This window comes from Asterias amurensis, chromosome 9, assembly GCF_032118995.1.
Source record: "Asterias amurensis chromosome 9, ASM3211899v1".
Lineage (NCBI taxonomy): Eukaryota > Metazoa > Echinodermata > Asteroidea > Forcipulatida > Asteriidae > Asterias > Asterias amurensis.
This window is the reverse complement of record NC_092656.1, coordinates 18,432,793-18,458,195: the sequence shown is the minus strand read 5'-3', so window position 1 is coordinate 18,458,195 and position 25,403 is coordinate 18,432,793. Positions and strand designations below refer to the sequence as shown.

The 25,403-nt window shown below is 35.9% G+C and overlaps 2 protein-coding genes and 1 pseudogene across 5 annotated transcripts; 1 reads left to right on the top strand and 2 right to left on the bottom strand.

Annotated features, from left to right (window-relative positions):
* Positions 1-139: 139 nt before the first annotated feature.
* On the bottom strand, positions 140-2,984 carry LOC139942176 (uncharacterized). Of its 3 annotated transcripts, none has more exons than XM_071938926.1 (4): positions 2,508-2,562; positions 1,694-1,927; positions 1,017-1,144; positions 140-745 (listed from the first exon to the last, which is right to left on the bottom strand). In XM_071938926.1, the coding sequence occupies exons 2-4, from the start codon at positions 1,882-1,884 to the stop codon at positions 615-617; spliced, it is 450 nt and encodes a 149-aa protein (XP_071795027.1). In that variant the 5' UTR covers positions 1,885-1,927; positions 2,508-2,562; the 3' UTR covers positions 140-614. The 3 variants fall into 3 exon arrangements, with proteins under 3 accessions (XP_071795027.1, XP_071795028.1, XP_071795026.1); XM_071938927.1 differs by lacking the exon at positions 2,508-2,562 and adding an exon at positions 2,226-2,326; XM_071938925.1 differs by lacking the exon at positions 2,508-2,562 and adding an exon at positions 2,615-2,984 and having other exon boundaries at positions 141-745.
* Positions 2,985-3,184: 200 nt separating this feature from the next.
* On the bottom strand, positions 3,185-12,067 carry LOC139942175 (stimulated by retinoic acid gene 6 protein-like; annotated as a pseudogene).
* Positions 12,068-13,279: 1,212 nt separating this feature from the next.
* Positions 13,280-23,970, top strand: LOC139942174 (stimulated by retinoic acid gene 6 protein-like). 2 transcript variants are annotated; one of them, XM_071938924.1, is made up of 20 exons: positions 13,280-13,677; positions 14,309-14,411; positions 14,974-15,059; positions 15,642-15,784; positions 16,477-16,609; positions 16,935-16,983; positions 17,189-17,308; positions 17,839-17,945; positions 18,388-18,446; positions 18,980-19,041; positions 19,301-19,451; positions 19,662-19,737; positions 19,856-19,931; positions 20,121-20,169; positions 20,499-20,616; positions 20,976-21,107; positions 21,395-21,558; positions 21,985-22,140; positions 22,390-22,587; positions 23,345-23,521. In XM_071938924.1, exons 1-20 carry the CDS (start codon positions 13,637-13,639, stop codon positions 23,380-23,382), a joined length of 2,061 nt encoding a protein of 686 aa, XP_071795025.1. In that variant the 5' UTR covers positions 13,280-13,636; the 3' UTR covers positions 23,383-23,521. The 2 variants fall into 2 exon arrangements, with proteins under 2 accessions (XP_071795025.1, XP_071795024.1); XM_071938923.1 differs by having other exon boundaries at positions 13,281-13,677; positions 22,390-22,577; positions 23,345-23,970.
* The last annotated feature ends 1,433 nt before the right edge of the window (positions 23,971-25,403 follow it).

Below are 25,403 nucleotides of genomic sequence, written 5' to 3'. Positions count from 1 at the left end.
TGGGTGGGGGGGGGTTGGAGGGGCGGAGCGGGTGGGGGGGGGGGAGGGGGCGCATTCAAACCTTGTAATCCAAGAAGAAAAAAACTGCAACTATGAAAAATGATTACTTTTCTTACACACCATCAATTAAATAGGGAGAGTTGTCACAAGTTTTTTGAGGTGTTTATAATAAATAATTTTATTTATTTGCCAACACCAATACTTCCACTTCTCACTTGGGCATAGAATACTTCCCGTTTAGCTTGAGGTCATTATGCCATCGTGAGCTTGGACTTTAACACTGATCTTTATAATTTTTTTTTACAAATTTGTGTTATTGTGAGTCATTGCAGCCCTAATTTCCGGAATCATTAACTTGTTGATGATTTCCCCATCAACCTCATGAAAACAGAGAAAAGAGTTCAAAGTTGCGGGGACAAAATTGTTCTTGAATTATCTTGAGATAGATGTGGTAATTTTGTTCCTATGTACAAACACGGTAGTAGGAAGCTTATATATTCGTTAATGTTGTTCGTAGATACGGGAAAGGTACCAGACTAATTGAGCTTCCAGCCTCGGTTTGGTTACATGTGATTGCATAGAAGACAATCCAAGATGGCTGCCCAGTGATGAGTTTATTGGCATCTTGAAGGGCAATCTCCACAGTCGGTACCAATTGCACATACTGCATCAATGGATCCCGGTCCACCATCATTACATACGTCATTATCCCTGTGTACTAGGCAGGAACGGCTGCATAGTGGGTCTACGGAGGAGGAAACAAGAAAACGCAACTATTAGTCAACTATAGGCAACACCTCAAAAATAAATCTATGGTGAGGTGCATTCGGGAATTTGAGAATTAAATTAATATTCCAATTAAAAAATGCTTTGCGGGGAAAACTCTAACAATTGTATAACAATTCGTTTGTACCCCCCTTTTTTTTACACATAGGGCCTAAAAAAAGAAAGATAATTTCCAAATTAAAGTTTGAATTGACCTCTGACAACTCGACCTAAAACTTGTTCTGACTTACCTCCCGGTGGGCAGCTATCACATGTTGTACCAACCCATTGACCGCTGCAGGTGCAACTGAATTCCACCGTGCCGACTATTGCGCCTTTTGTAGATACGCACTCGGCTCCATTCAAACAAGGACTTGAACTAAAAGGGAAGAAAATGGAATAATAGTCACAATTTCTTTAAAGCGCTTCATAAAAAACAATAGTGTAGCTTTCAAGACCGTCTTTAGTACACTTTGTGCATAATATTTCCATGTGAACTTCTCTGTACATGCATTAAGAATAAAGAACAAAGACAGAAGAGCATAATGATTTCTTAAAAAAAATTGCGGCAAGGTAGTGTAAGGGTACAGCAAAATGTGTATCTCGCCACCAGCAAAAAGGAATATCTCATTAGGTAAATCAATTATTTTATTTCTTAACAAATAAAAAGAGGTGGTATGATACGGAAATCTGTCCAAATAATATTGCCTATTCGTTGTAAAGTCCACGTGAAAGATCAACATTTTAAACAAAGGAAGGACGTCTGTTGATAATTCTTTTTTGAATAACTTTCCGTATCACGTCACCACCTTTTCACTAATTTTTACAAAAAAGGGATATCTCATTGAGGTAAACTAGATACTATATTATTATTTCATATCAACTGAAAAAGTGGTGACGTGATACGGAAACTTTTCCGATACTATACCTGCATGGACAGTCACGGAGCGGGGTCCTTGGTGCTGGGGCGGCAGCTCTTCTTACCCGGTGATGTTGCTGTAATGGTCGGTAGTAGTGACCGGGTAAAACATGGTTATGCTGTAGTATACCATTACTCACTTGAAGGGAGTAGAACAAACACCATACTAAAACAATCGAGGTTGGCTTCATAAGATACATCGTGGATCAAGAAGATGAAGTCAGTAACTGTTGTGTTCTTTTCCTGAGATAAGTGGAGAACAAAACTAAAGTTCAATATCTCAGATCAGTATTTTCTTTCAAAAATTTCTACTTTTAAGATTACAATCTAAAGAGAGGCGCACCATGCATCGAGATACGAAGGGGGAATCCATCGAAAGTGACTTGATTGAGCATTTATAGAAATCCTGAATGAACGTAATGAGTGGTGTCCTCGTGCGTTTTAGATTCTGGCAAACTTAAAGACAGTAGACACTATTGGTAATTGTCAACGACTAGCCTTCACAGTTGGTGTATCTCAACATATGCATAAAATAACAAACCTGTGAAAATTTGAGCTCAATCGGTCATCGAACTTGCGAGATAATAATGAAAGAGAAAAACACACATGTCACACGAAGTTGTGTGCGTTAAGATGGTTGATTTCGAGACCTCAAGTTCTAAATCTGAGGTCTCGAAATCAAATTCGTGGAAAATTACTTCTTTCTCGAAAGCTATGGCACTTTAAGAGGGAGCCGTTTCTCACAATGTTTGATACCATCAACCTCTCCCCATTACTCATCACCAAGAAAGGTTTTATGCTAATAATTATTTTGAGTAATTACCAATAGTGTCCACTGCCTTTAACGCCCCTTACCAAAACACAAGTGCTATTTTAAGAAATGGGACAGAAACTCAAAAATCGGAGACCACCATATGCGAGACGTCTTACCTTTTCTTATAGCGCCTTGGACTGCCTTGTGCTGGGTGCACGTCTGATGGTCTGACAGTCAGGAGAACACATAGCACTAGTTTCACAAGAATTCCTTCATTCATCAATCAATTATTATGCAACCTTAAATTCCTCAGATTTTTTTTACACAAAGGTGTTTTAGATGTTCACTCGGAGCATTGTTTAGACTTGTGGACAAGTCGTTAAATCGGCCCCACGTGCTGAGATAGTGCTCTCGCGAGATCACTGCTCTCGCGCGAACTGGAGCATTGTTTCGAATTCAATTCTTTGTGTGGGTTTCCTCATTGCGGTTAAACATTGTTAAAAAATCACCGTATAAAACATTCAGTAATTCGTGATCGTTTGACCTCGTGGAATTCCACACATGTCAATCCATCACAGCAGCCCGTGATTAGTTTTGTTTTGCATCTTCTCTCAAACGAACTCTTATTTTCAAATAATGCACCGTAGTACTATCTTTCCACATACGATATCCTTGTCAGCCACTATGACGTCATTCATCGAGTTGAACTGGACATGTAAAGCTGTTGTATCAACACCAACTTTGTGTAAAGAGTGCTCCAATGGGTTGGTCATTACATCGGCTTGATTAGTAAAGCTACAAGTTGAAATAAAGATTAAAAGATGCCAAATGCGGCGGGAAGGCTGGCTCGTGGCTCAAAGAGAAGGTAATTTAATACACGACATGGATAAAAAGGGATATCTCAATGAGGTAAATTACGTACTTTATTTAATATTGAATGAAACAGTGGTGGCGCCATACGGAAACTTTTTTTCCAAGTTTCGATTGCAGAACTCGCTGAAAATTGTGTTCGGCCATTACACAAGGTGGACGAGAGTTTGTTATCATCTCGAATACATATAAATGCACTCTCTTTTATAGTTTAAACCCATCTGGGTCTACTGGTATCTTGTGATGTATATACTGGTTTCGGGGTAACAGTTGGGCCACTTTTCCCACAGACTTTTCCCAGAACATGATGGTTTGTTGGAAGTTTTACTTGAAGGACGAGGATATGAACCCCCTTTGTTGAGGCTGAGGGCGAGCCTTTTACACAACAAGGATAGACATGCTGTCTGTATCCTTGACGTCTTGAGCAAGAGTCTTGCTTCCCTCTGCATCGAGTGTCGAGTTTGATCCATTTGAAATGACTGTTGTGGAGACGGCTCCAGTCTGGGAAAACAAATGACCATAAGACCTATTATTATTAATGATTAAATACAAAATCTGTTTCCTTTAAAAAAAATTTTTTGTTCAGTCACCATAACCATTCACGAAGTTTAAAATGGTAGGCTACCTAGAGAGGGAAAACACGTTGGACTACTCATTGAACTATGAGTCTAAAAGGGAGTGCATCTATAATTATTTGTACACATAGCCCTAGCAATTTGTATTACGATTGTTGCTGCAATGAATGGCTTGTTTGTCTGTGTGGGTTTAAGTGTGTTTCCTCCTTCTGCTTGTTCTTATATCTTCTACGTTGGTAAAAGTCTTCCGCAAAGGGGTTTTTCTTCTAATTCTCAGAGTTTGATGAACCTGCCATAAAAAAAAAAAAAAATGAGCCCCTGCAACGAAACTTTAGCCCAAATTGTTCGCCAATTATTTTGATATTAACTTGAGATGTTCGTTTTTAGATGTTGGTTCGATGGGGTGTAGGGGTATACAAAGGGCTATGCCTATACCTGTTTTGCTCGTCTTTCCTTTTCAATATCTTGCTTGACTTGAAGTAACTCTGGAGCAATTCTCATTCTCGCAATGGTTAAGGAACGATTACGCATTAAGGTGATTGCTACAAACCATTTATTACGGGGCCAGCGAGGCTTTTGACGGCACCCTCTTCTTAGCTCAATGGCCATGCTTCCCTCGGAACCTATAAAGCAATTAGTTGGGTTGTTTAGCCAAATTAATGCTTGCAAAAAAATAGTTCATGGCCTGACGTTTCGACCCTAGCAGAGTCTTTCTCGAAGGCTAAAAATTAATGCTTATTACAAAAAGCTTCATTATCTCGTGTAAAATTCATTTTGGAAAATCATGATCTGAGGACGAAATTACACAGAAAAGTTTAATTTAAAATACCCCAATAAATTATGGCTTTTGTTTTGTATAAGTGGAGTATCTAGTGGAGCATCTTTTTAATTATAAATTTAGTTACGAGACTAAGCACAGTTTTGATGGTTTTATACAAAATCAAAATTAATTTTGTGTTCAACCCAATTAATTCAAAGTTACCCAGTCACTTTCCTTTTGTGGTTTAATACTTGATTTATACAAATAGCGATACACAAGGGTTAACTAGTACTACCTTTCTTGGTTGGTACTTTTCTCCAAAACGCAAGAGATGCTTTTTCTTCTGCCATGTCCTTCCCGACTGATTTCCACAGAAAATGACAGAATGTTACAAGAACTGGATGTGTATGGGCAACCTCTAGCTCCAGAAAACCCATGTAAGATTTAAAACCTGAATAGGAATGAAAGAACAACAATTGAATACTCGATATCTCTTCTTTGCTGTAGTGACATTCTCTTTAAATAATTAGGCTTGTATCCGCAATTGGTCGATGATTCTTACCTGGGTCCCATAACTCCCAGCCTCTCATTAGGGTCGATCGATCGATTCTCCCGATGAAGAGTACACCAAAGATAACAGCCTTGACGATCCTCATCAAACAAGACACTAACCCAACTATGACGTTCACAAATAAAGTCACGTAAACTACAACATGAAACATTCGTCTGGTGAAATAATCAGAACGTAATTAGGAGAGTAAATGAGAATACAATACGGCTGTTCGTGGTAGTTATATATTAATTTTATTGAAAGGCTGATTAATTTGTTCAAGGTTCAAGGTTAATATTTTTGAACACAAACGACTTTTTTCTTCCAATATTTTTTTTAATACAAATTTTGAATAATTTGTTCAAAATTACCTATTGTTGAGGCTCAAATGGACTTTACGCCTTCTCTTCTTTCTCTTTTTGTAAGAAAGCAATATGAGCCAGAGCAACTTGGACGTAGTAAAACACGATCCCCGTTACGAACGTTAACCTATACAAGGAAAAAAGGAATGAGTTTGTGTATACCACGGTAGCCCAATGATTACCTGGGAACCCAATGAAAGTTAAAAATGAGCAAAGTTCCACACAATTACAAAGTTATTTTGTAGAGAGGTTAAACAATAACACCCAACTTGTTTTACTTTATTTATTATTTTTTTAATCTTTTTATTTTAAATCTTTAGACATGCACAATAGTTACAAGTTGTACAGGGGCTGTCAAGGTTAAAACAAAAGTGTAAAAAAACTGTCATCAAAAGATGTGTAAAACCAGACCCCTGCCACACCTTGACACAAGAAACAACACCCTTTTAGTTATATTAAGCACAATGCCTCAGGTCCTACTTGGTACATTTTAAGTGACTGAATCATATCCTAAATTTCATCTTGTTTCAAAACAATGATTCTCCACGAAAACCGTGATGGATATTAAAGAGTCTCTTTCATCGAGCTATGTTGATATTTACCAATATAAATATATCAATTGAAATCAACAAATAATACGGCTTACCAGTATCCCTCGAAAAATTTGAGAAGCCATGTTAGTTCTTCATCAGTTTTCTGAAGTTGATAAATTATAAAATACACAACGAAGAACAGTACGAGCCAGGATACGACTTGGGTTATGAGAAAACCTGAAACAAAGAACACAGAGATGGGGAGAGTGTTGAGATTAGTATAAGTTTATATGCATCTTAAAGGCAGTGGACACTTGGTAATTACTCAAAATAATTATTAGCATAAAACCTTACTTGGTAACGAGTAATGTGGAGAGGTTGATGGTATAAAACATTGTGAGAAACGGCTCCCTCTGAAGTGCCATAGTTTTCGGGAAAGAAGTTATTTTCCACGAATTTGATTTCGAGACCTCAGATTTAGAACTTGAGGTCTCGAAATCAAGCATCTGAAAGCACATAACTTCGTGTGACAAGGGTGTTTTCTTCTTTCATTATTATCTCGCAACTTTGATGACCGATTGATCTCAAACTGTCACAGGTTAGTTATTTTATGCATATGTTGAGATACACCAACTGTGAAGGCTAGTCTGTGACAATTACCAATAGTGTCCAATGCCTTTAAAAGCACCTACAAAAATGACTTATAATGCACTTTCGGTCTCTATTATTTTCACATTATTAACCTGGGTTATGACAAACCTACTCAGTTCTACAATCTTTTCTCTTGTGAACTGACTTTTTATAAATTGAACTGGAATTCACCTCCCCTGTAAGATTTGAGGCCGATAAAAGAGACTTAGTTTGCCAATAACAGACTGGAGTAGACTCACCCCATGCTGAAAATCCGATCGCATATCCAGAAAAGCGAAGGTTTGCCACCTATCAATCAAAGCATCAATATTCACATCAGTGAATCAATTTATACAAACTAATTTCATATCAAACATGCTCCATTGGTCACACCGAGAAAACTGCTGGTAATTGGGGGGGGGGGGGAGGGGGGAAAATAAGGGCAAACAAAACACAAACGTCACACAATATCTTACCACTAAAGATGGTAAATGGAACTTCTCTTTAGGACAGAAGTCTCGATTTCCTCTCCACAACTTTAAGGTGTGTTCTCTAGAAGAGAAATAACATTTAACAATTCATAATTGATGAGTAATTTCTTCAAGAGTAATAATAATTTTGCAATGAATTTGTTCGTTTAAATCACAAAACAGTCGTTTTTAAATCACAAAGCCTCGATTTGGTCCATATACACGTGCTTGTTTATAGGCATACCTGTAACATAGCGGCATGTGTAGATTGTACAGTATGGACAGAGGGATGGCGAAATAACAAGATGCCCAGAACGTATCTGTTAAAAGAAGAGCAGTTTCATATTAGCCAGAATGTAACCGAGAGAAGAATAATGGGTAACAATATCCGCTAATTACCATGGAATATTGCACTTATATAACACGTCTCATGATTATGTGCTTTACATAGCTTGATAAACTCAGAATACCTCGGCAAACAGAACCATGCCATTGGAACATGGTAACAACAAACATGGCATTTTGATGCATGGTTTAAACTTGTTATTGTTTTTTTTCATACTAAGCAAATCGATCTTGTCACTTAAAGACAATGGACACTATTGGTAATTGTCAAAGACCAGTCTTCTCACTTGCTGTATCTCAACATATACATAAAATAACAAACCTGTGAAAATTTGAGCTCAATCGGTCGTCGAAGTTGCGAGATAATAATGAAAGAAAAAACACCCTTGTCAAACGAAGTTGTGTGCTTTCAGATGCTTGATTTCGAGACCTCAAATTCTAAACTTGAGGTCTCGAGGTGATCAAATTCGTGGACAATTACTTCTTTCTCGAAAACTACTCCACTTCAGAGGGAGCCGTTTCTCACAATGTTGTATACTATCAACCTCTCCCCATTACTCGTTACCAAGTGAGGTTTTATGCTAATAATTATTTTTGAGTAATTACCAATAGTGTCCACTGCCTTTAATGTTTACAAACCTTCAGCGATTTTGAAGAATTCTCTAGCCTCGATGATGAACTCTGTAGCATTAAACACAGCAAACGATTGATACAGTATTCCTTTATCATCAAGTGCAATAGCTGGATACGTCCAAAGGGTGTACAAATTCGTCAAGTATAGAAGACCAACCTAGAGGAAATCAATTAGTTTCAAACTTCAAAAAAGTAATGATAAATATTTATTAAATTTGTTGGCATCTTTGGCATGAATGTCTTTTTATAGGCTTCATTGCTCTATAGTGACCAAAAGGAGGCAACCACTTCAAGTTTCTCTGAATTATGTTATTACTCTTATTGATAACAATTTATGAAGATCTCTTTATTTTATGCTGAAAAGCTGCTTTCTTAAACTTTTTGTTTCATTCCAATAAATGAGTTCTTGTATGTCTCTTTGTATTTAATACAAAGAGACATAGGCAGTTATATAATATAGGCCTACCAAAGAATTGTAATACATGATGTCTTTGTTCAAAACTCGATGTTGTACATCCCTGTACCTTGGTGGATGTCCGTACCTGGTATGTAGTTAACGTCGCTAGTACCACTGTGCAGATAACTCTTGCTGAATATCTGAAACCTGAGCAACAATTACAAAGTTGTTTCAAATTTGCAAACATTTATAAAAGTGACGTTCCGTATGATATTATGTTCTTGCTAAAGGAACTATTACAGGACGCAGTACTAAGAAACTTACCAGGAGCATCAGAGTAAAGCTTTCTTCTGAGTCGGACTAAGAAACTCACGTCTCCCCTGCAAACAAATGAAACTATATGATATAAAAATTATAAGGGTAAGACAAATTAGTGTTTATCAATATTCTGTTGTATGGTCACATTGTTTTTTCTTCTTGCAAAGTCGAGGTTGACAAAAGCATATTGACATGTCGATTGTAGAGCCTTGTAAGCAGTTTAATAAAGACAAATGTTATTCTTTTGACGCGCTGAATTCTTTAAAGAAAACTTTCACAATTGAAGGACAACACCATTTTTGTTTTCTGCAAATAAAACTTACTCTTCTTTGAATGGAGTCAGTAAATATTTGACTCTCTCGTAGTAGTGTGTCTTCTTAAAGTCATCTTTAACTTCTTCATGACCATGTTCGTCTCTCTTATCAAACAAAAACAGAATTTGATTATTTGGTGAGAAAATAAAAACTCGATAGAAATATATTAAGAAAAAGCAATTATTTTTTAAATGGAACCATTTGGAGTAAACATAAATGACTTTACCTTGCATGTTGCCTTTTTTAGTTGCTCGTAAAGCCCATTGCCGAAACGTACCTCTAAGAACATGTAACCAATAAACACTGGTACTGTTATAGCAATGGTCGTCCTATCTGCAAGCTGGATGGATGTACAGATATTGGAAAATCATTGTTTAATTCAATATAATACTTTTCATGTATAAATAAGCATGTATAAGTTTAAAACCCGATAGTTTTTTTTGTGTCAATTTCCAGTGTTTTATGGTAAAAGTACCATTATTTGTGCAACAAAGTAAGTTACAAATTTCATGATTTTTGGAAATAAACAAATGAATGAAGGGAATGAGCATTATAATAAACTTACAATTTCGATGTTTTGGCAGAACAACATTATCATGAGATAATACGTCATCCTGTGAATCATAAAAATCAACACGATCAACACAAATCAGTCATTTTATAAATGTAGATTTAAATGTAGATTTGGATAAATTTAAGTTCATCTGATGTACACTTACCATGCTGTAGTGAATAGTAACCCGACGATATTTCCAATGACTTTGTGTTGCGTTCTTAGACAGATTAACAATGGATAGAAGATGGCACATATCAATAAGACATTCGCTAATCCGATGAAGATGCTCACTGTTCCTGGAACAAAAAACAATTTTAAAACATAAAATAATAATAATTTTTATACGAAAGAAAACAATATTTGTGTAGTATAGTATAAAGCAATACAAGTTCTCAAAAGAACATAACCTACCCAGCAAGTAAATACACACATAGTGTTACCACAAACCAAATTGGGGTGTGTTGGTGTACGAACACTTCCGAATACATGCAAATATTTTAAAAATAAAAAAAAACATAAAAACACAATAGAAAACGTAAATTAAAAAATGTGGTTTGAGTTGGTAGGTATACTATCAAACTTTATTTGAAGCTCGGGTAGAAAGGAGTGCTACCTCTCGACTGTGGGGTCATTTGTGATCATTTTGTGGGAGCTCAGTTGCATCTGTTGATTTAAACATAAGCGACAATTCACTTTTGACGATTAACCCTAAAGTAATTTGAGAAAACAATAAGACTTATGTGCGCATTTGACTTCGCAGTCGATTAAGACAATTGTAAATCAAGTATTGATAAACTGATTACCTCTAAGCATATTGGGTATATAATCGATATTTGGGTTGTAGACCCACTGTCCGCTGAATAGGAGTAAGATACTGGTTGACATTACAGCAAAGGCGCTTGAGAAAGACCAACGATCGTCATAAGAATCCACTAGATTTACTGGACTATATCAAAGAAGAAATTACAAAAAGGTGCATCAACAAACAAAATGACAAGATATTTGCACTGGCATTCTCTCTGTGAACATTTAACTGATCCATGTTAGTTAAGTGATACATGTTTAGTGATTCATGTAGTTATTTTAACTCTAATATTGGTGCGTTTGGGGTGACACAGTTTTTAGGCGAACCACCAATCTTTAATCTGTAATGTTCATCACCTTATATACATGGTATCTTCGTTTCATAATTTGATATAAATTTACACTTATTAATAATAACATTAAAGGAACACGTTGCCTTGGATCGGTCGAGTTGGTCTTTGAAAAGCGTTTGTAACCGTTTTTTATAAAATGCATATGGGTAGAAAGATGTTGTAAAAGTAGAATACAATGATCCACACAAACATGCCTCGAAATTGCGTGGTTTTCCTTTAACCTTGTCGACTAACACGTCGGCCATTTATGGGGGTCAAAATTTTGACTCCCATAAATGGCCGACCATGTTAGTTCGCACAGTAGAGGGAAAACCACGCAATTTCGAGGCAAACTTGTGTGGATCATTGTATTCTACTTTTAAAACATCTTTCCAACCATATGCATTTTATAAAAAACGGTTACAAACGCTTTTGTTTTGACCAACTCGTCCGATCCAAGGCAACGTGTTCCTTTAACAATCTTACTATGGGATGCCTGGTCTCCGATTACAGCAGTCTGGCCACAGCCTCACTCTAGCCTCCAGAAGGGAGAACATTGCTATTATTGATAGCTGAAATAATAGAATGTAACTTTAGTTCAATTGCATAATCAATTAAGTAAAAATCCAGTGTCGAATGTGAACGAGTTGTTCCTTGTATTTCAACATCACTAAGTTGGCATGACACCGAAAACGCCGGCGCAAAAATCTTTTCAAAAACAATTTCTAATTCATTCTGAAAACAATTCCAATGCTGGGATGATTAAAGGCACATGAACCTAGCTTATGTGTACAAATGAAGACCTCGACATTCATTTTTAAGAGTTCCTTATGACCCTCTAAGGCCGATTATTGTATGCGAAAACATAGAATGTAAACTGAAATCAAACTCCTGATAATTATTGGAGATGTTGTTTGTTTTACTTACCGAGACTGGTAAGGAAATAAACGTCCAGTATTCCAATTCCAGTTCACTTCCACAGAATGGAAAACTTGATACATTTGTTGAAATGAAAAACTCCGCCATTTTGCCCTGAAGAAATTGAAGCTTATAAACAGAAGATGAATGGGGTGCAAAATGGCGTCACCAGTCGGATAGATCAGTTTTATCATGAAAAGATTTATCCATGTTATCAAAAAAAAAAAACTCAAACCAAAATTCCTGACGGACGACACGACCGAGTTCCTTTTTGGTATTATTAGCAGTACCGGGATACACCCGATGACCATTTACTAATCAAAGACAAACTGTGTTATTTCCATGGGAATAAACACTGACTGTTAATAATTAAACAACTTTGACACATAATTGAATGATTGGACTTTAGAATAACCTTTTAAAACACTCACCTCTTCGACAAGAGGTTTGCTTTATTCCCCTTGTCGGCAACATTGTTTTGACACAACATATCAGTCTTTCCGAGTTCCCTATGAAAAATGTGTCCCTCTTGCGGCTCCGAATCAACTTTCACCTAAAAGGAGGACTTTCACGAGACTCGCGGCTTTTCTTAGATGATTCTTGCTTTTCAGTTGTTTTGTTAAAATAACTGGTTTATTTGTTTGCAAGCATTAACACTAAACAGACGTTTTTAATCCTGGTAGTAACTTTGTTGACGGTACAATTATTCTTCTTCTCTTCTATTATTAATTGTATTAAGATAGAGTCTCGTTTCAATGCCGTCTTATATAAAATGATTGATGGTTGATTCAAGTTGGCCCCGGTTGGTACATTTGATCATATTAGTCATGTCTTACAAGGAAACCTGGTCTAAATCAGCAAATACTATCCGTCCGAAGTCTTTACTTCGCCATATTATTGTTGCTGCTGTTGTTTTTTTGTTGTAGTTGATGGTTGTTGTACTGTAAAGTCATGCTGTTTTGTCTTGGAAAAAGTTGGCGTCATTATGGGGGACGTACAAGATTCCGACAGAGATGTTGGTCGACTAATATAAAGCAATTATTGAAACATTTTACAAAAATACAAATAAGTTTATTGTTATTTTAAATCTTCGGCCAACAAAACAATTTCCGAAGATTTAAAATAAAAATAAATTTATTTGTATTTTTGTAAAGTTTCAATAATTGCTTTATATTAGTCAACCAACATCTCTGTCGGAAGATTATTTTACGGAGCACTACTCAATCGAGGCTGATCGCGCTTGTCTATACTGTGTGTTTGTTATTCTAAATTTCCTGTTTCCATAAAACCATTCTTCAAACTAGGCTTTGGACAAAGGGCCACATGTCAGTTCACGCTACAAGGTCATGTCTAGGAATTCATAATTGACAATAATACACAGGGGTCATAGTTCACTAAAGGGAAAGAGATTTATGTTTGTGTTTACACACTGAGTCAGTGTAAAGGTTGGTAGGAGGCCTATTATAGGCCTAGTGTATATGGTTCAGTATGTATCGACACCATGGGTTGTTTGCAGAAGGCATAAATGCACGTAGTTTCTTTATCACCTCCATAATCATATTAATCTGCAAGCTGTGTTGACATGATACCGAAAAGGTGGACGTTTGTTCCAATTTGTGATAACTAGTTTCACATTTAAAAGGTTCACTTCCTTGTTGCCGTGAATTGAAGATGACCCTGTTTTCCTGATCCATGAAACTATTCTACTGAAGTGCTGACTGTCAGTTGGATGTTGATGGTGGATACAGTTGACATTATAGGTTATTTCAAGTGAGCATGGCGTAGTCTAGGCGCCACTATCTACATAGTCTCTCATCAGGCCTCTTGCATCATGGCGGATTTATTCAATATCACCGGCGTATTTTCCCAAGGGTGAGTCTTTGTTTGTCTTTGGTTCGCAATATTATTGTCTTTAAATGCTTACAATGTTTCAACATTATGATCTTTCATTGGAAGAATGGTTTCTTGGCAGGGCGAGTAAGGCATAACATGCATCTGCCTTTGAAGTAATTGACGTCACGTCATTGAGATAATTTCCTGTCATATAAAACTCATTAAAAATTGTCAGGGCTAGGCCAAGTTGAAGTACTTGATATATAATTTTGTCCATTAATATAAATTATTATGAAATAACGCATTATGGAGAGATTATGGCTAGTCAAGTTCATTATTCATAAATAGTGGAGCATCCTGGCCTGAATTCATAGAGCTGCTAAGCAGAAAAATATTGCTTAGCAATTTCCTGCTAACCAAGAAGTGAGTAGGATACCAGTCACAAAATGGCACATGTATTTTGGCCGATATATTCTGGTAAGAATAATGTTGTTGTAATAGGCTACCTGTCCTATATGAAATTGGTACCTGGACATTATTGCATGGATAGTGGATTGTAATATGCAACGAGGAGGGCATCTGGAAATTAGAAAGTAAAAAAGTCAATATTATATTGTAATGAATTAATGAAAAACAGCTATTTAATAATCATGTGATATTTTTTGTTCAGGGAAGGGAATGTGACACCGATACCAGATGGAGGAGGTGGTACTGTGTGTGAGAACACAGCATATGATATGAAATACTGGATTCAGCTTAGTGTTATACCATCTGTAAGTACATTATATTCCATTCGTGATTAAACCACAATAAATGGACAACTTTAGGTTTTCGTCCCAAGCATAATACCACAGAGTGAACAAACTGAAAACAATGAAAACATAACACATATTGTCCTCATATTGATGAACGAGGAAGACAATCGTGCCTATGACCTGCATATCTACACACAGTGAAAGTGTAAACAGGTGTGGTTCAAAGAGAAAACAGTCCATTGTGCATAGCTCACGCTCTATCTAGCCTTCTATCAGAGTGACATAATGACCTTCTTGAAGAGAACATAATTATGAAAAAGACTCCGTTTATTTGTGCTTTGATTTTTTTTTGTTAATATTCTTCTCGCTAGCTCCACTCACACATGATGTATAAACAATATTAATTACGTCAAAATAAACATGCTAGATTTATGTTTGAGAAAAATTGCTGGTTTTACTACCAGTATTTTGAACAGAATGCAAATTATTATTTAAATATATAGGCCCCCGTCCGATCGTAATTGAGGTTATCATTTTGTTTAATATGTCGGTGGTTTTTATTGTCTATTATTTTGCATAGGTCATAATTATCATCGTGTTTTCGTTTCTACAACCAAGAGTTCGTCTTTGGCCAAAATGTTGCGCTCAAAGACCGAGTATTCCAGAGTAAGTGAACAGCTTCATTTCTATTTTTTTTTTGAATATTGGTCAATTACCAACGTCTTGGTTTTATGAGTCTATATTGATGTAAACACATGACCCGAAAATTGAGATTAAGGATTCGAGAAAGTTGTTTTAGGTATTAGGCCTATTACGGAAAAAAACGCGTGTAAGTTAAATAAAATAAAAAGATTTGTCGTCAAGTTCCACTTAACATAATAGCCATTGTGTTATTGTACATCTGTGGGATTAAGCAAGAGCATTATGCAGTATTCATTACGCTCACGCATTATGCATTAGTTTTTCGTTTTGGATCGGCAACATCTGTTAAAATTCGCTCAAATAAAAAAAACCTTTTTTTTTTTACTTTTTATAAATTCGCTCAAAGAAAAAACATTATGTATGTAAAATAAAACTAGACCTTGCAACTTAAATGTAAGAATAGACGAATGCACGAAAACATTGTATCCTTGAATTGTGATAAAACAGGAAGTAATTCAATTCAAACAACCTGTTTGCTCTAGTCAATTAATTATCTCCAAGTGATCAGATAAACCTAACTCTAAATGAATTGTTATCTACCTACAGACCTTCTAACTTTATCGATGCGTATGAGGATCGACTGTCCTACGCATGCGCATTTGCTGCCATGTCAACGTGTGTGGTCCTTTTATTCACCGGTGATTGGTTCTTTAATCCAGATATAAGTCACATTCCTGGAGTCTTCCAAGGTAAATATTTACATTTTTAATTTCTTAACAGTTTCACCTCAGATGTTCAATTAAGGCACTGGACACCTTTGGTTATTGTCAGAGACAACTATTCCTACTTGGTGTATCTCAGCATTATGCATAAAATAACAAACCTGTGAAAATTTGGACTAAATTAGTAACAATAAAATATTTTTCGAAAAAAATTGTGTGCTTTCAGATAAATAACAAAAGGCTTCAGGCCTAAAGTCTTTTAATATTGAGTGGAAAATTACTTCTTTCTCAAAAACTACGTGTGACTTCAGAGGGAGCCGTTTCTCACAATGTTTTATACTTTTAAAGGCGCATGTGGACACTATTGGTAAATGCATAAAATAACAAACCTGTGAAAATTTGATCTCAATTGGTCATCGAACTTGCGAGATAGTAATGAAAGAAAAAAACACCTTTGTCACACGAAGTTCTGATGCTTGATTTCGAGACCTCAAGTTCTAAATCCGAGGTAGTCGTTTCTCACAATGTTTTATACCATCAGCCTCTCCCCATTACTCGTCACCAAGAAAGATTTTACGCTAATAATTATTTTGAGTAATTACCAATAGTGTCCACCAACAGCTCTTCAGACTCTTTTTTTCTTTGACATAGGCTAGAACACAAGAAGAAACTAACAAATCTAAATTTGTTTTGTTTAATTTGTTTGTTTCTCTCAATAGGAACTGTTTTAATATTCATAGCGTTTGTCAACGTGTTTGAAATCAGCGTGGTTTACTATCCAATCCTCCTGTGTTTGAGTACTGAACATAAATTAACTGGCAATATTATTGGTCTAATCTACTCTACTGTCTGGTAAGAAAATCACTTCATTTACTTTAAAAACATCTACATATATTTCATCATGACAGTATGATTGCTTGCTTGATTGATTGATTGACTGATTCATCGACCAATCGATCACTTACTTGATATTGATTAGTGATTGGTTAATTCATTGAAGTAACTCCAGAATGTGTAATGTTATTAACTTATTATGGACAAGAATAAACTTTTTTCCTTTACATCGATGTACATTAAGCACTGTTTACTCGGTAAATCCCGGGTTCTTTTCCGATACAACAAATACATTTTGGGTAAAATACATCATGAATTAAACTTTGAATTTGTTGTGTTACAGGAGTTTCTACTACGTAGCTGTTCTTTTAGCTTGTCCCAAAGAGGAAGGGGTAAGTTTAAAAGCTATCGCTACTTAAAAACACACATTTGATTCAGTTTGTCTCTGTCCGAACTGCCAAAAATGGTCTTTGACGATCGTTAAGTTCAAACCACTCTCAGATAAAGTGGATGCCATAAAAAAATTCTTGCTCTTAAAATGCGTTTATTTTTCTAATTTCAATGTTTCAAATGAACAATTCTATCTGTTTATATTAGGTTGTAGGTAAGACAGTAACGGCAGTGTTGGGTCCAGTGTTCATATGCTACATAGGACTGGAAATCCGATTCGGCTATGGAATATACACAGATTTTAGGAGATTAGTATTGCAGGAAAAGGTAAGTTTCAAAGGACTTATGTTGCCATGTGAATGGGTTATATATTGAAATGTCCTTTGTTGCATATTTTTAATCTCCAACTTATTCTGTTTTTGGCTGTTAGTGTGTTTAACTTCGCTCATGTTGTGTTAATTTTTAGTAACTTTCTTTTCCTTTTTTTTACGGGCCTTCTGCTGAGTCTTGTCACTTTTTGTATTAATTTTAGCTTTTGATGTATTTTTCACATAATATGAGGGCCCCAAATGAGCACGTGCTGGAATGGTCACCCTCGTTAAATATGGTTTCAAAAAAATAAATAAATTAATAAAACCTTTGATTTTTCTTAAACCACAATTTTGTTTTGAATTCTTTTTACAAGATAATCTATTACAATGCAGGCCTTTTCAAAAAACAGTCTTTTAATTTCGGCTGGGTCCATCCACTGTTTTATAAACACGTGAAGAGGTACAGAGAATTTCGAAACCTACAGACCAAAGGCGTGGTTTTGAAAGAAATTCCCAAACAACAATTATTATATTTGTACTCGACAGGATTCGACGATGGATAAAACCGCAGTAGACAGCGGTATCGACGAGGAATTCAAGAAGACTCACTTCTACGAGCGAGTTCAGTACCTTCTAAGAAAACCCACACCAGAGTAAGACTGCAGTCTTACACGAGACTGTACATCTTTACTTACAAACTCACCTTTATGCTCAAAACATCTCTAATGTCGTCATGGAAACAAATAATCCTTCCGAATCTGCTCATCACCAAGGATGCTCTAATTTAAAGAAACTGCGCGCATGTTATCTTTTCCAACAAGTCTATTGTAATTATCGAACGATTTTATTTTGTTGATTTTGGTAATTTATATATATATAAATGTTTTATAATTGATTGATTGATTGACTCTATGAATGAAGATATATTATTTTAAACAAGACACTCCAAACAAAATTGAATACGCACTCACTTCTTAAACACACTGAAATCATTGAGGTTTTTTATATAGCAGATATCTTCGAACGTATAAACTCATAAAAGAACCCTAAAGTTTAGTTTATTTTACAATAATTGTCACTTATTTGATTGATTAGGGTAGGGGAGCCAAGCCTTACAGTCAAATGGAGAAGAAAGTTGATAGATGACGCACCAGGTAAGTTAAACAAGATCAGTCAATCATTTACAATTCAGTTCAGCAAATTAAGAATACTTTTAATGCTAAACCTTTTACCATGAAATGTTAGTTGCACATCGAGCTTGGTGACACTTTTAGTTGAGTAGGATTTGAAACTTTGCATGGTGGAAATAAGATATAGAACAGTTTGCGGTAACACCATGTGATGACTATCTCTAAATGAGTTGGGTGGTTCTGAAAAGAACCGTTGGATTAACTCGACGTTTCGATCAGTATGCTCTGATCGTTTTCTGGGGAATGCTGGACTCTGATGCTGCATGCTGCTTAAGTACTTTTAGTTGGCATTGTGGAGGAATGTCACGCCCCATTGTTGTAAGGGGATGATGGTGGTGGGATGCATACACGTTTGTCTGTCTAGTGGACAACTCAATGGCGTTTTACAATAATAATAGTACATAAGTACTATATATAAACGTATCTACACTTTAAGGTAGTTCAACGACAGCGCCCTTTTTTCTTTAAACTCTCAATTATTTGTTTGTGTCATTCAGGCTTCAAGTTTTCAAGAAGAATTGTTTGCACCTTTGTCCTGAGCTCTCTAACCACATACCAGGTAAGCTGACAATTTATATATTTATTACAAATTAATCCTAAGTTAGTTCATAATTGTAAATACTCAGTGTTTTATAGTACAGAATCAATTACTAGCCTATTATTGACTATATACCTGAGAGCGATTGTTGTTACATTTAAATTAAAAAAAATACAAATCATATTATGCTAATAATAAGTTTCATGTTGTTTTTGATGATAACAATATTAAATATTCCTTAAAATGAAATAAATGTGACTCCTGTGTTGTTCTTGTACAGCTTGGTTTGGTTTACATCATGTCTTTATCCAGCGTCTGGGAATCCGCCAATGCGTCTCTAGCTATTAATGGATCTGTTTATAATATATTTGAGAGATCAAATGAAACAGCGACTTTCTATGAACTCAAGGACTTCTTTGATATCGCTGAAAGTAAGCATGACGTCATTATGACCTAATTTTGTGTCTAAAAATAAACCGTACGATTGTTGAGCTTAACAGTAAAAAAAACCTTTGGTGTTAAACAAATGACGAATTTAAGATATTGTTTAGCTGTCCTTATTCTCCTAATATTCTTATTCGATTGTCAATTATTTTGTTGTCTTTAAATTGTTATTTTAATTTATTTGTTATGTATTACAGGTACTTTCTGGGGGACCTGTTATTTCGCCATCGTAACAACTGTACTTTACTCCTTCCATATGCAAATTTGCTACAGGTAAGACTCCATCTGATGGTGTGATTACACAAGTTCAAACTATTGTTTTATTGAAGTAAATATTGCTACCAAAGTTTTGTAACTGGTACTACTATACCATTCTTGTCTTTCAATTTAGGAAACATACTCTTCGTCTTTGGAAAGGAAACAAAAACTTCTGCCCCAGGGAAGATTTCAGTTTCGACTCGTTGGTGGTGAGTTTGCATGTTTACCTCTGGAGACAAAATGAAAATCTGACGTTCCAATCCTCATTGAAAGAGACACACTCGTTAATCTAATAGTGATTTTTGTCTATCGAGTTATAAATAGTCAAACATTTCCTGTTTATAATTAGGCTTTTATTTCTACATGATGTGCCTTGTTATTTTTCTTCATGTTCACAGGTTGCCAATTTACGATATTCTGGATATCATATCGGATTCTCAGCCTGGGGTAAGTATACGGAAATATAAAGTCACTAATTGTGTTTCTAATAGTTACGATACCCGCTGCTAAATAAGTTTGGAACTGCCTCTAGCTATATACCGGGCAATCTCGGTGTTCTATTAGTTGGTAAGAAACTGTGCTAGAATTGCAAAGGTGGTTTGTTCGAATCCCACCCGAGTCATTGCCGGTGATTTTTGTTCACAGAGTTCGAGAAAGTACCGAGTGTACGTAACAGTGCTTGTTGGTGTAAGGCTAAAACCAAAAATTTACATTCTAATTGTCTTTCTGTTTTCTACTTTCCTTGACTAATTGATTATATTATTTACCACCTCCAGGTTTCTTCATTCTTCAGATTGTTTCTTGGGCACTTGTGTTTTTCGTGACGTATGGAATCATTTACCCCTTAGGTAAACGTATGGACACTGCGCTTCTCAATCTACTCAATGACTATTGGTAAGTTGCAATAACACATTGAGAAACAGCACTTGGTTTGGTATGGTCATTTCAATTGTTTGCCAGTATTTAGCAAAGCTGTGTGCATTTATTTTGATTTTGACAATTTTAAATTTTATTTTAAATTTTATTTATACATTCATAAATATTTCAGGACAAAATGACATACTATGTCAATACTTTTCAGATTCAGTATTAATCCCAAAAAATATTGTTCATTAACTTGGATGTAAATATCGATTATGTAATATCTTGTTGACTTTGTTGAAGCCTACTCAGAAGTAGATGTGTGTTTTAGTGCAGTAGCTGGTATGTCATTGTGTATTTATCTTTTGATTCTGACATGATTATATACACAGGTTGAGCTTTGTGGTTGGTCTCATTTTGTACTACGCCCAAGTATTTCTGTCTCGATTAGCTTTTCTTCAAGCTGACGAAGAAGATAAAAAGAAGAAGAAAAAGAAGACAATACATTTGAGTCTGAACAATAGGTTAGCGAATTCTTGATATATTTTGGCAAAGTACAAACTTTTGTACCAGACTTTGGGGCAAGTGACCCAGCCCTGAAACTGTTATTATTATGTTGACTCAGAAATGGGTTTGTTCCACATTATTTTCGTGTAGTTTTTTACATTTTCTGAAAATATTTCCTTCTTTTGAGCGTTTTTTTTTTATTATAATAATTTTACAGTTTTTTATATCAACTGTGTAGGATTCAGCTGACAACAATAATTATGAAATAACTTTGCAATAACTATTGTCATTCTCGTTTTTTAAGGCGAGCCTACAACGTCACTGTTTACATCACGCTGTTTATGAACGTCCTTCTTGGTCTGGTATCCTGTCTTATGAGGATTCTCAAGGCAGTAGTATTCGGCGTTTTGTTCATTGGTCGGATTGATCGGTGTACCTTAATGCGTGGATGGGAACTTTGGGATCCAGGTAAAGCATGTTTAGTCCAAGGAATAAGAACCCAAATAAAAATACAGACACTAACCTTAATCGGACTTATTTGAAATACACTGCCACTGTTGAATGAAAACTGGCAAGTGAGAATAAGGAATGAATAAGCAATGAATAAGGGATTAAAACTCCGTTTTACTTATATACAGAAACAAATTGAAAAGGTTCTTTAGAATGTGGGGCAAGGTGTCACGACAGAATGGTCATGTGACTCGCAAATTTCGTATCCACTTCTACTCGCAAATAAATATCAAGTCAGGATCATCTTTTGTGCACCACAACCGGTGTATTCAATTGGTTAGTTTTCTTTAAAAACTCAAATGTTTCTAACTTTCAAACTGCCATATCGATTCATTTGTTAAGTAGTGACATTTTCTGTTTGATTTGATTTTTTACCCATTGCAGGTTTTAAAGCCTATATTGGGTTTATTCAACTGGAGGTGGCCCACACCCATCCTGTGGTGATCACGTTTTGTCATTTATTATGGAAGTCCATTGGCAAGAACAAGTTCACATCACCACAACTCACAAGCTACAAGACATTTGACATCGTAGAAGAAGGTCAGTTAAGAGGCAATCGGAGTGGTTTTGCAGTTTTAAGTAAACGGTTGGTTTTATTGGTAATAGGCAAAATAGAATTAGCTGTTGCGACCGCTGTACCAACCAAAAGAACATTGTTATGTATAAATGCAAACAGAGGTTTTCTCGAAGGCTAAAATCAAAGAAAGACCCTAGAAGATCCGAAACGTCAGGCCATTCACTATTTTTATGTGTTGGTAATAATTAATAACAACGACATTTTAACTACAGGTCAGAAAAAATCATCTCCAACCAAAAGCACCTCTGAAGTGAAGTCGCGTCGAGCCCGCAACCGTTGGTTTGTTGCCATCACACTAATGAGAAACAGAGCACTGACTATCAATCGGGTGCCTATTCTTCCTGAGCTTCAACAAGTGCAAGAGGAGTCAAGAGATAAGACTGATCATGGTTTGGTTAAGGTGAGCCAAGGTAAAGTATGGATATTTTATTTGTCTTTCTGCTGATTGTCTGCTTGCTTCATTAGTCTGCCTGCTTCTATCTGCAATCTTGGTGTCTTGGACGTTGTCTTGCCTGTATCTGCATGCTGTAGGATTGTGTGAGTAGTATCGATTCATAACAACAAATAGAGCAACCAGCGCCATTTTTGGCCTTGCACAAATTGGACTCCTCATTTGCATGCTAACTTTAAATACCTCGTTTGTCTGCGGTTGTTAATTTCTTCTTAAAATTTCCTGTTAAGCCTACTGCACGTAGGCCTACTCGGCACCACTATCTTTTAACAACATTGGAATTACAGCCACAGTATTGGATAGTGCATTATGTCTATGAGGATTTTAAACTCGGTATTAAGGCTACTTGCATTGGCCTTCAGTGGGAGTGCTGTTTTTGGTCTTGTTACGTCATTATGAAATGGCAGGTCTTTTGCAGCGTGGGCTACGCCTAAACTTAGTTCTTGCTCTAACTAATCGTAGCCTAGACGCAAATGAATAAAACGCTTCCGCCAGAAAGTCTCCAGCAGTAAGACCAATCAAACTGACTTTACTTTTTGGTTACGTGATCGTATACAAGTTTTTGTGTCACATCATTGTGTAGTTATATTGGCTCAGGTTCTAGAGAAAAGTGAAGTGAAAAGAAAACTTGTAGGCTTATCTACGCTTGATTAACCAACTTAATTTTGTAGTCAATTATTTCACTGCATGTAATGTCTTCTTCTCCCTTGATACAGTATGCTTGGCTGAACACAATGTCTCCTCTACTGTATAAATCCGATCGTGATCATTTGATGACAAATCAAGAAGCAGAAAAAGTGCCCTCTAGTGTTCCGATCGAGACGTTCGTCCATATCAAACCCCCAGCCAAGAAAACGGTACCTAAGGAAACGGACTTGTCTGACGTCACATCTCCGAGAAACTCGCCCCTTTCTCCGAATGAGAATGACCCTCTTCTGGTAGGAGCATCTGGCAGGGATGGTGAGAAGCAATCCGCCAGAAGGACTGATATCAACTCTGGTGGTGTCGTCTTGAAACTTGAAAATAATAGCACAGAAACAGATATATAATAATTGGCGTTGCTTTTAATTTTATGACAGTTGGCTAATGAGCTGTTGAGGAAAGTCTATTTTGAGTATTAGTGCATGGTAGATCTGAAAATACGGTGGTTGTTAACTCAATGTTTCGATCAGTATGCTCTGACTGTCAACCACTGGTTCTTCTAGAACCAAATTTACTCCAAAGAGATTACACATCGCCTAATGATACTCTCACAATGCAAAATTCAAATTCTACTTTTTGTTTAGGGGCCTACTATTTTTATCTCAAAAAAATCAGCTATGTGTGTGAATTAAAAAACAAAGTGTAACCGAACATCTCAATCAACATGACACTTTTAAAATAAATTAAGACATTTTGACAAAAATTATTTCCCTATTACGGACATGTATATACAATAATATTGCACCATGATGACTCTGAGTTACACGCGTCTCTTCTCATAATATGGGATTTGCCGAACTTCTTTATTTTGTAGCTATTTAGAAAAGGTTGGACAATAATTCATCCAAGCAAATTGATATGCTAGGGGTTCTGAGGTGCTTTGCAGAATAATGTGTTATTTTTATAATTTCGCTGAGTACTATAACGCTTAACAAGAATCTACAATTCTTGCATCAAATAAGTTGTTTAGGTCTACTTTAGTTTCTTCTATCGTCGCACAAATAAACAATAAGAAGCCGAGTCTTTCAGGTGGTTCGAAACGTGAATTAATGACAAACTAATGTTTACAACGTCCTGCTTGTTTATTTGTTTATGTATTGTTACATTTGTATACAGAGTATATCATGATTGATCATGACTGAAAATTCTTTACAAATTTACTCAGTTGTTAAATTTTAAAAGAACTATACGTCTTAAAGTCCTCAAGATAACTTCATCAGGGTCACAATAAGTTTTTTTTTTATTTTATTAAGCGCTTTGATTTTACAACATTCTTATGGATATGAATTATTATTTTGCAAGAAGAAATAGAAAAGACGCGCAACCATTGTATTCCACTCGATGAGCATTATTCTTCTTGCTTACTATTTTCCATTTTCATTTTGTTTAGCATGGATATTTTATCCCGTTTATAAGATTGTACATTAATGTGTGTGTATTGGTCCGACACGGTATATGAATTTTATAAATAAAACTTAATGTGTAAGCTTGATTGTTTGTTTGTTTGTTTGTTTGTTTGTTTGTTTGTTTGTTTGTTTGTTTGTTTTTTATTTCCAAATATCACAATAAATATACATAAAACATACACGAAAAACGAACAAAGGGTGAAAAGAGGAGGGCACCAGGAAAAACCCTAGGCTTGTACAGAGCCTGGACCCTGGATTGTAGGCTATTAGTAGCTTTATTTCTGGGTTTGAATAGGGCCTACTGATAAGTATAGACCTCTAACATCAAATTATTAGCTTTTTACAAAAATTCAAATCCCGCAGCCCAGGGGCCGAATATAGGCCTACATCTGAATTGAAAAAAAAGGTGTGAAGTTAGTGACGTGCAAAAACCAATGAAACAAAGAATAAAAGATATCTACTTACAAAACGTATAATGATAAGAATGATTATTGGCTTTTTGTATCTTTCGGTTCGGCAAAGAGGGATGGTACGTTGGTTGGAGTTGAAAAGATTATCTACACGGAGGAAAGCATTCTCTGTGCCCAACCCAACGAGTCTCCCCTATAAGCACACTATGATGTTGGCGCTCCCAGGGGACCAATAATTTTTAAACATTTCTGACTCC

Bases quoted from the DNA above. Each gene is read 5' to 3' on its own strand.
- LOC139942176 (XM_071938925.1), bottom strand. From the start codon at position 1,884: ATGTATCTTATGAAGCCAACCTCGATTGTTTTAGTATGGTGTTTGTTC. The intron at 1,145-1,693 runs GTATAGTATCGG...CTTCCCTTTTAG, and splicing joins CTCCGTGACTGTCCATGCAG to TTCAAGTCCTTGTTTGAATG. The intron at 746-1,016 runs GTAAGTCAGAAC...CCTCCTCCGTAG, and splicing joins TGATAGCTGCCCACCGGGAG to ACCCACTATGCAGCCGTTCC.
- LOC139942174 (XM_071938923.1), top strand. From the start codon at position 13,637: ATGGCGGATTTATTCAATATCACCGGCGTATTTTCCCAAGG. The intron at 19,042-19,300 runs GTAAGCTGACAA...GTTCTTGTACAG, and splicing joins GCTCTCTAACCACATACCAG to CTTGGTTTGGTTTACATCAT. The intron at 21,559-21,984 runs GTAAAGCATGTT...TACCCATTGCAG, and splicing joins ATGGGAACTTTGGGATCCAG to GTTTTAAAGCCTATATTGGG.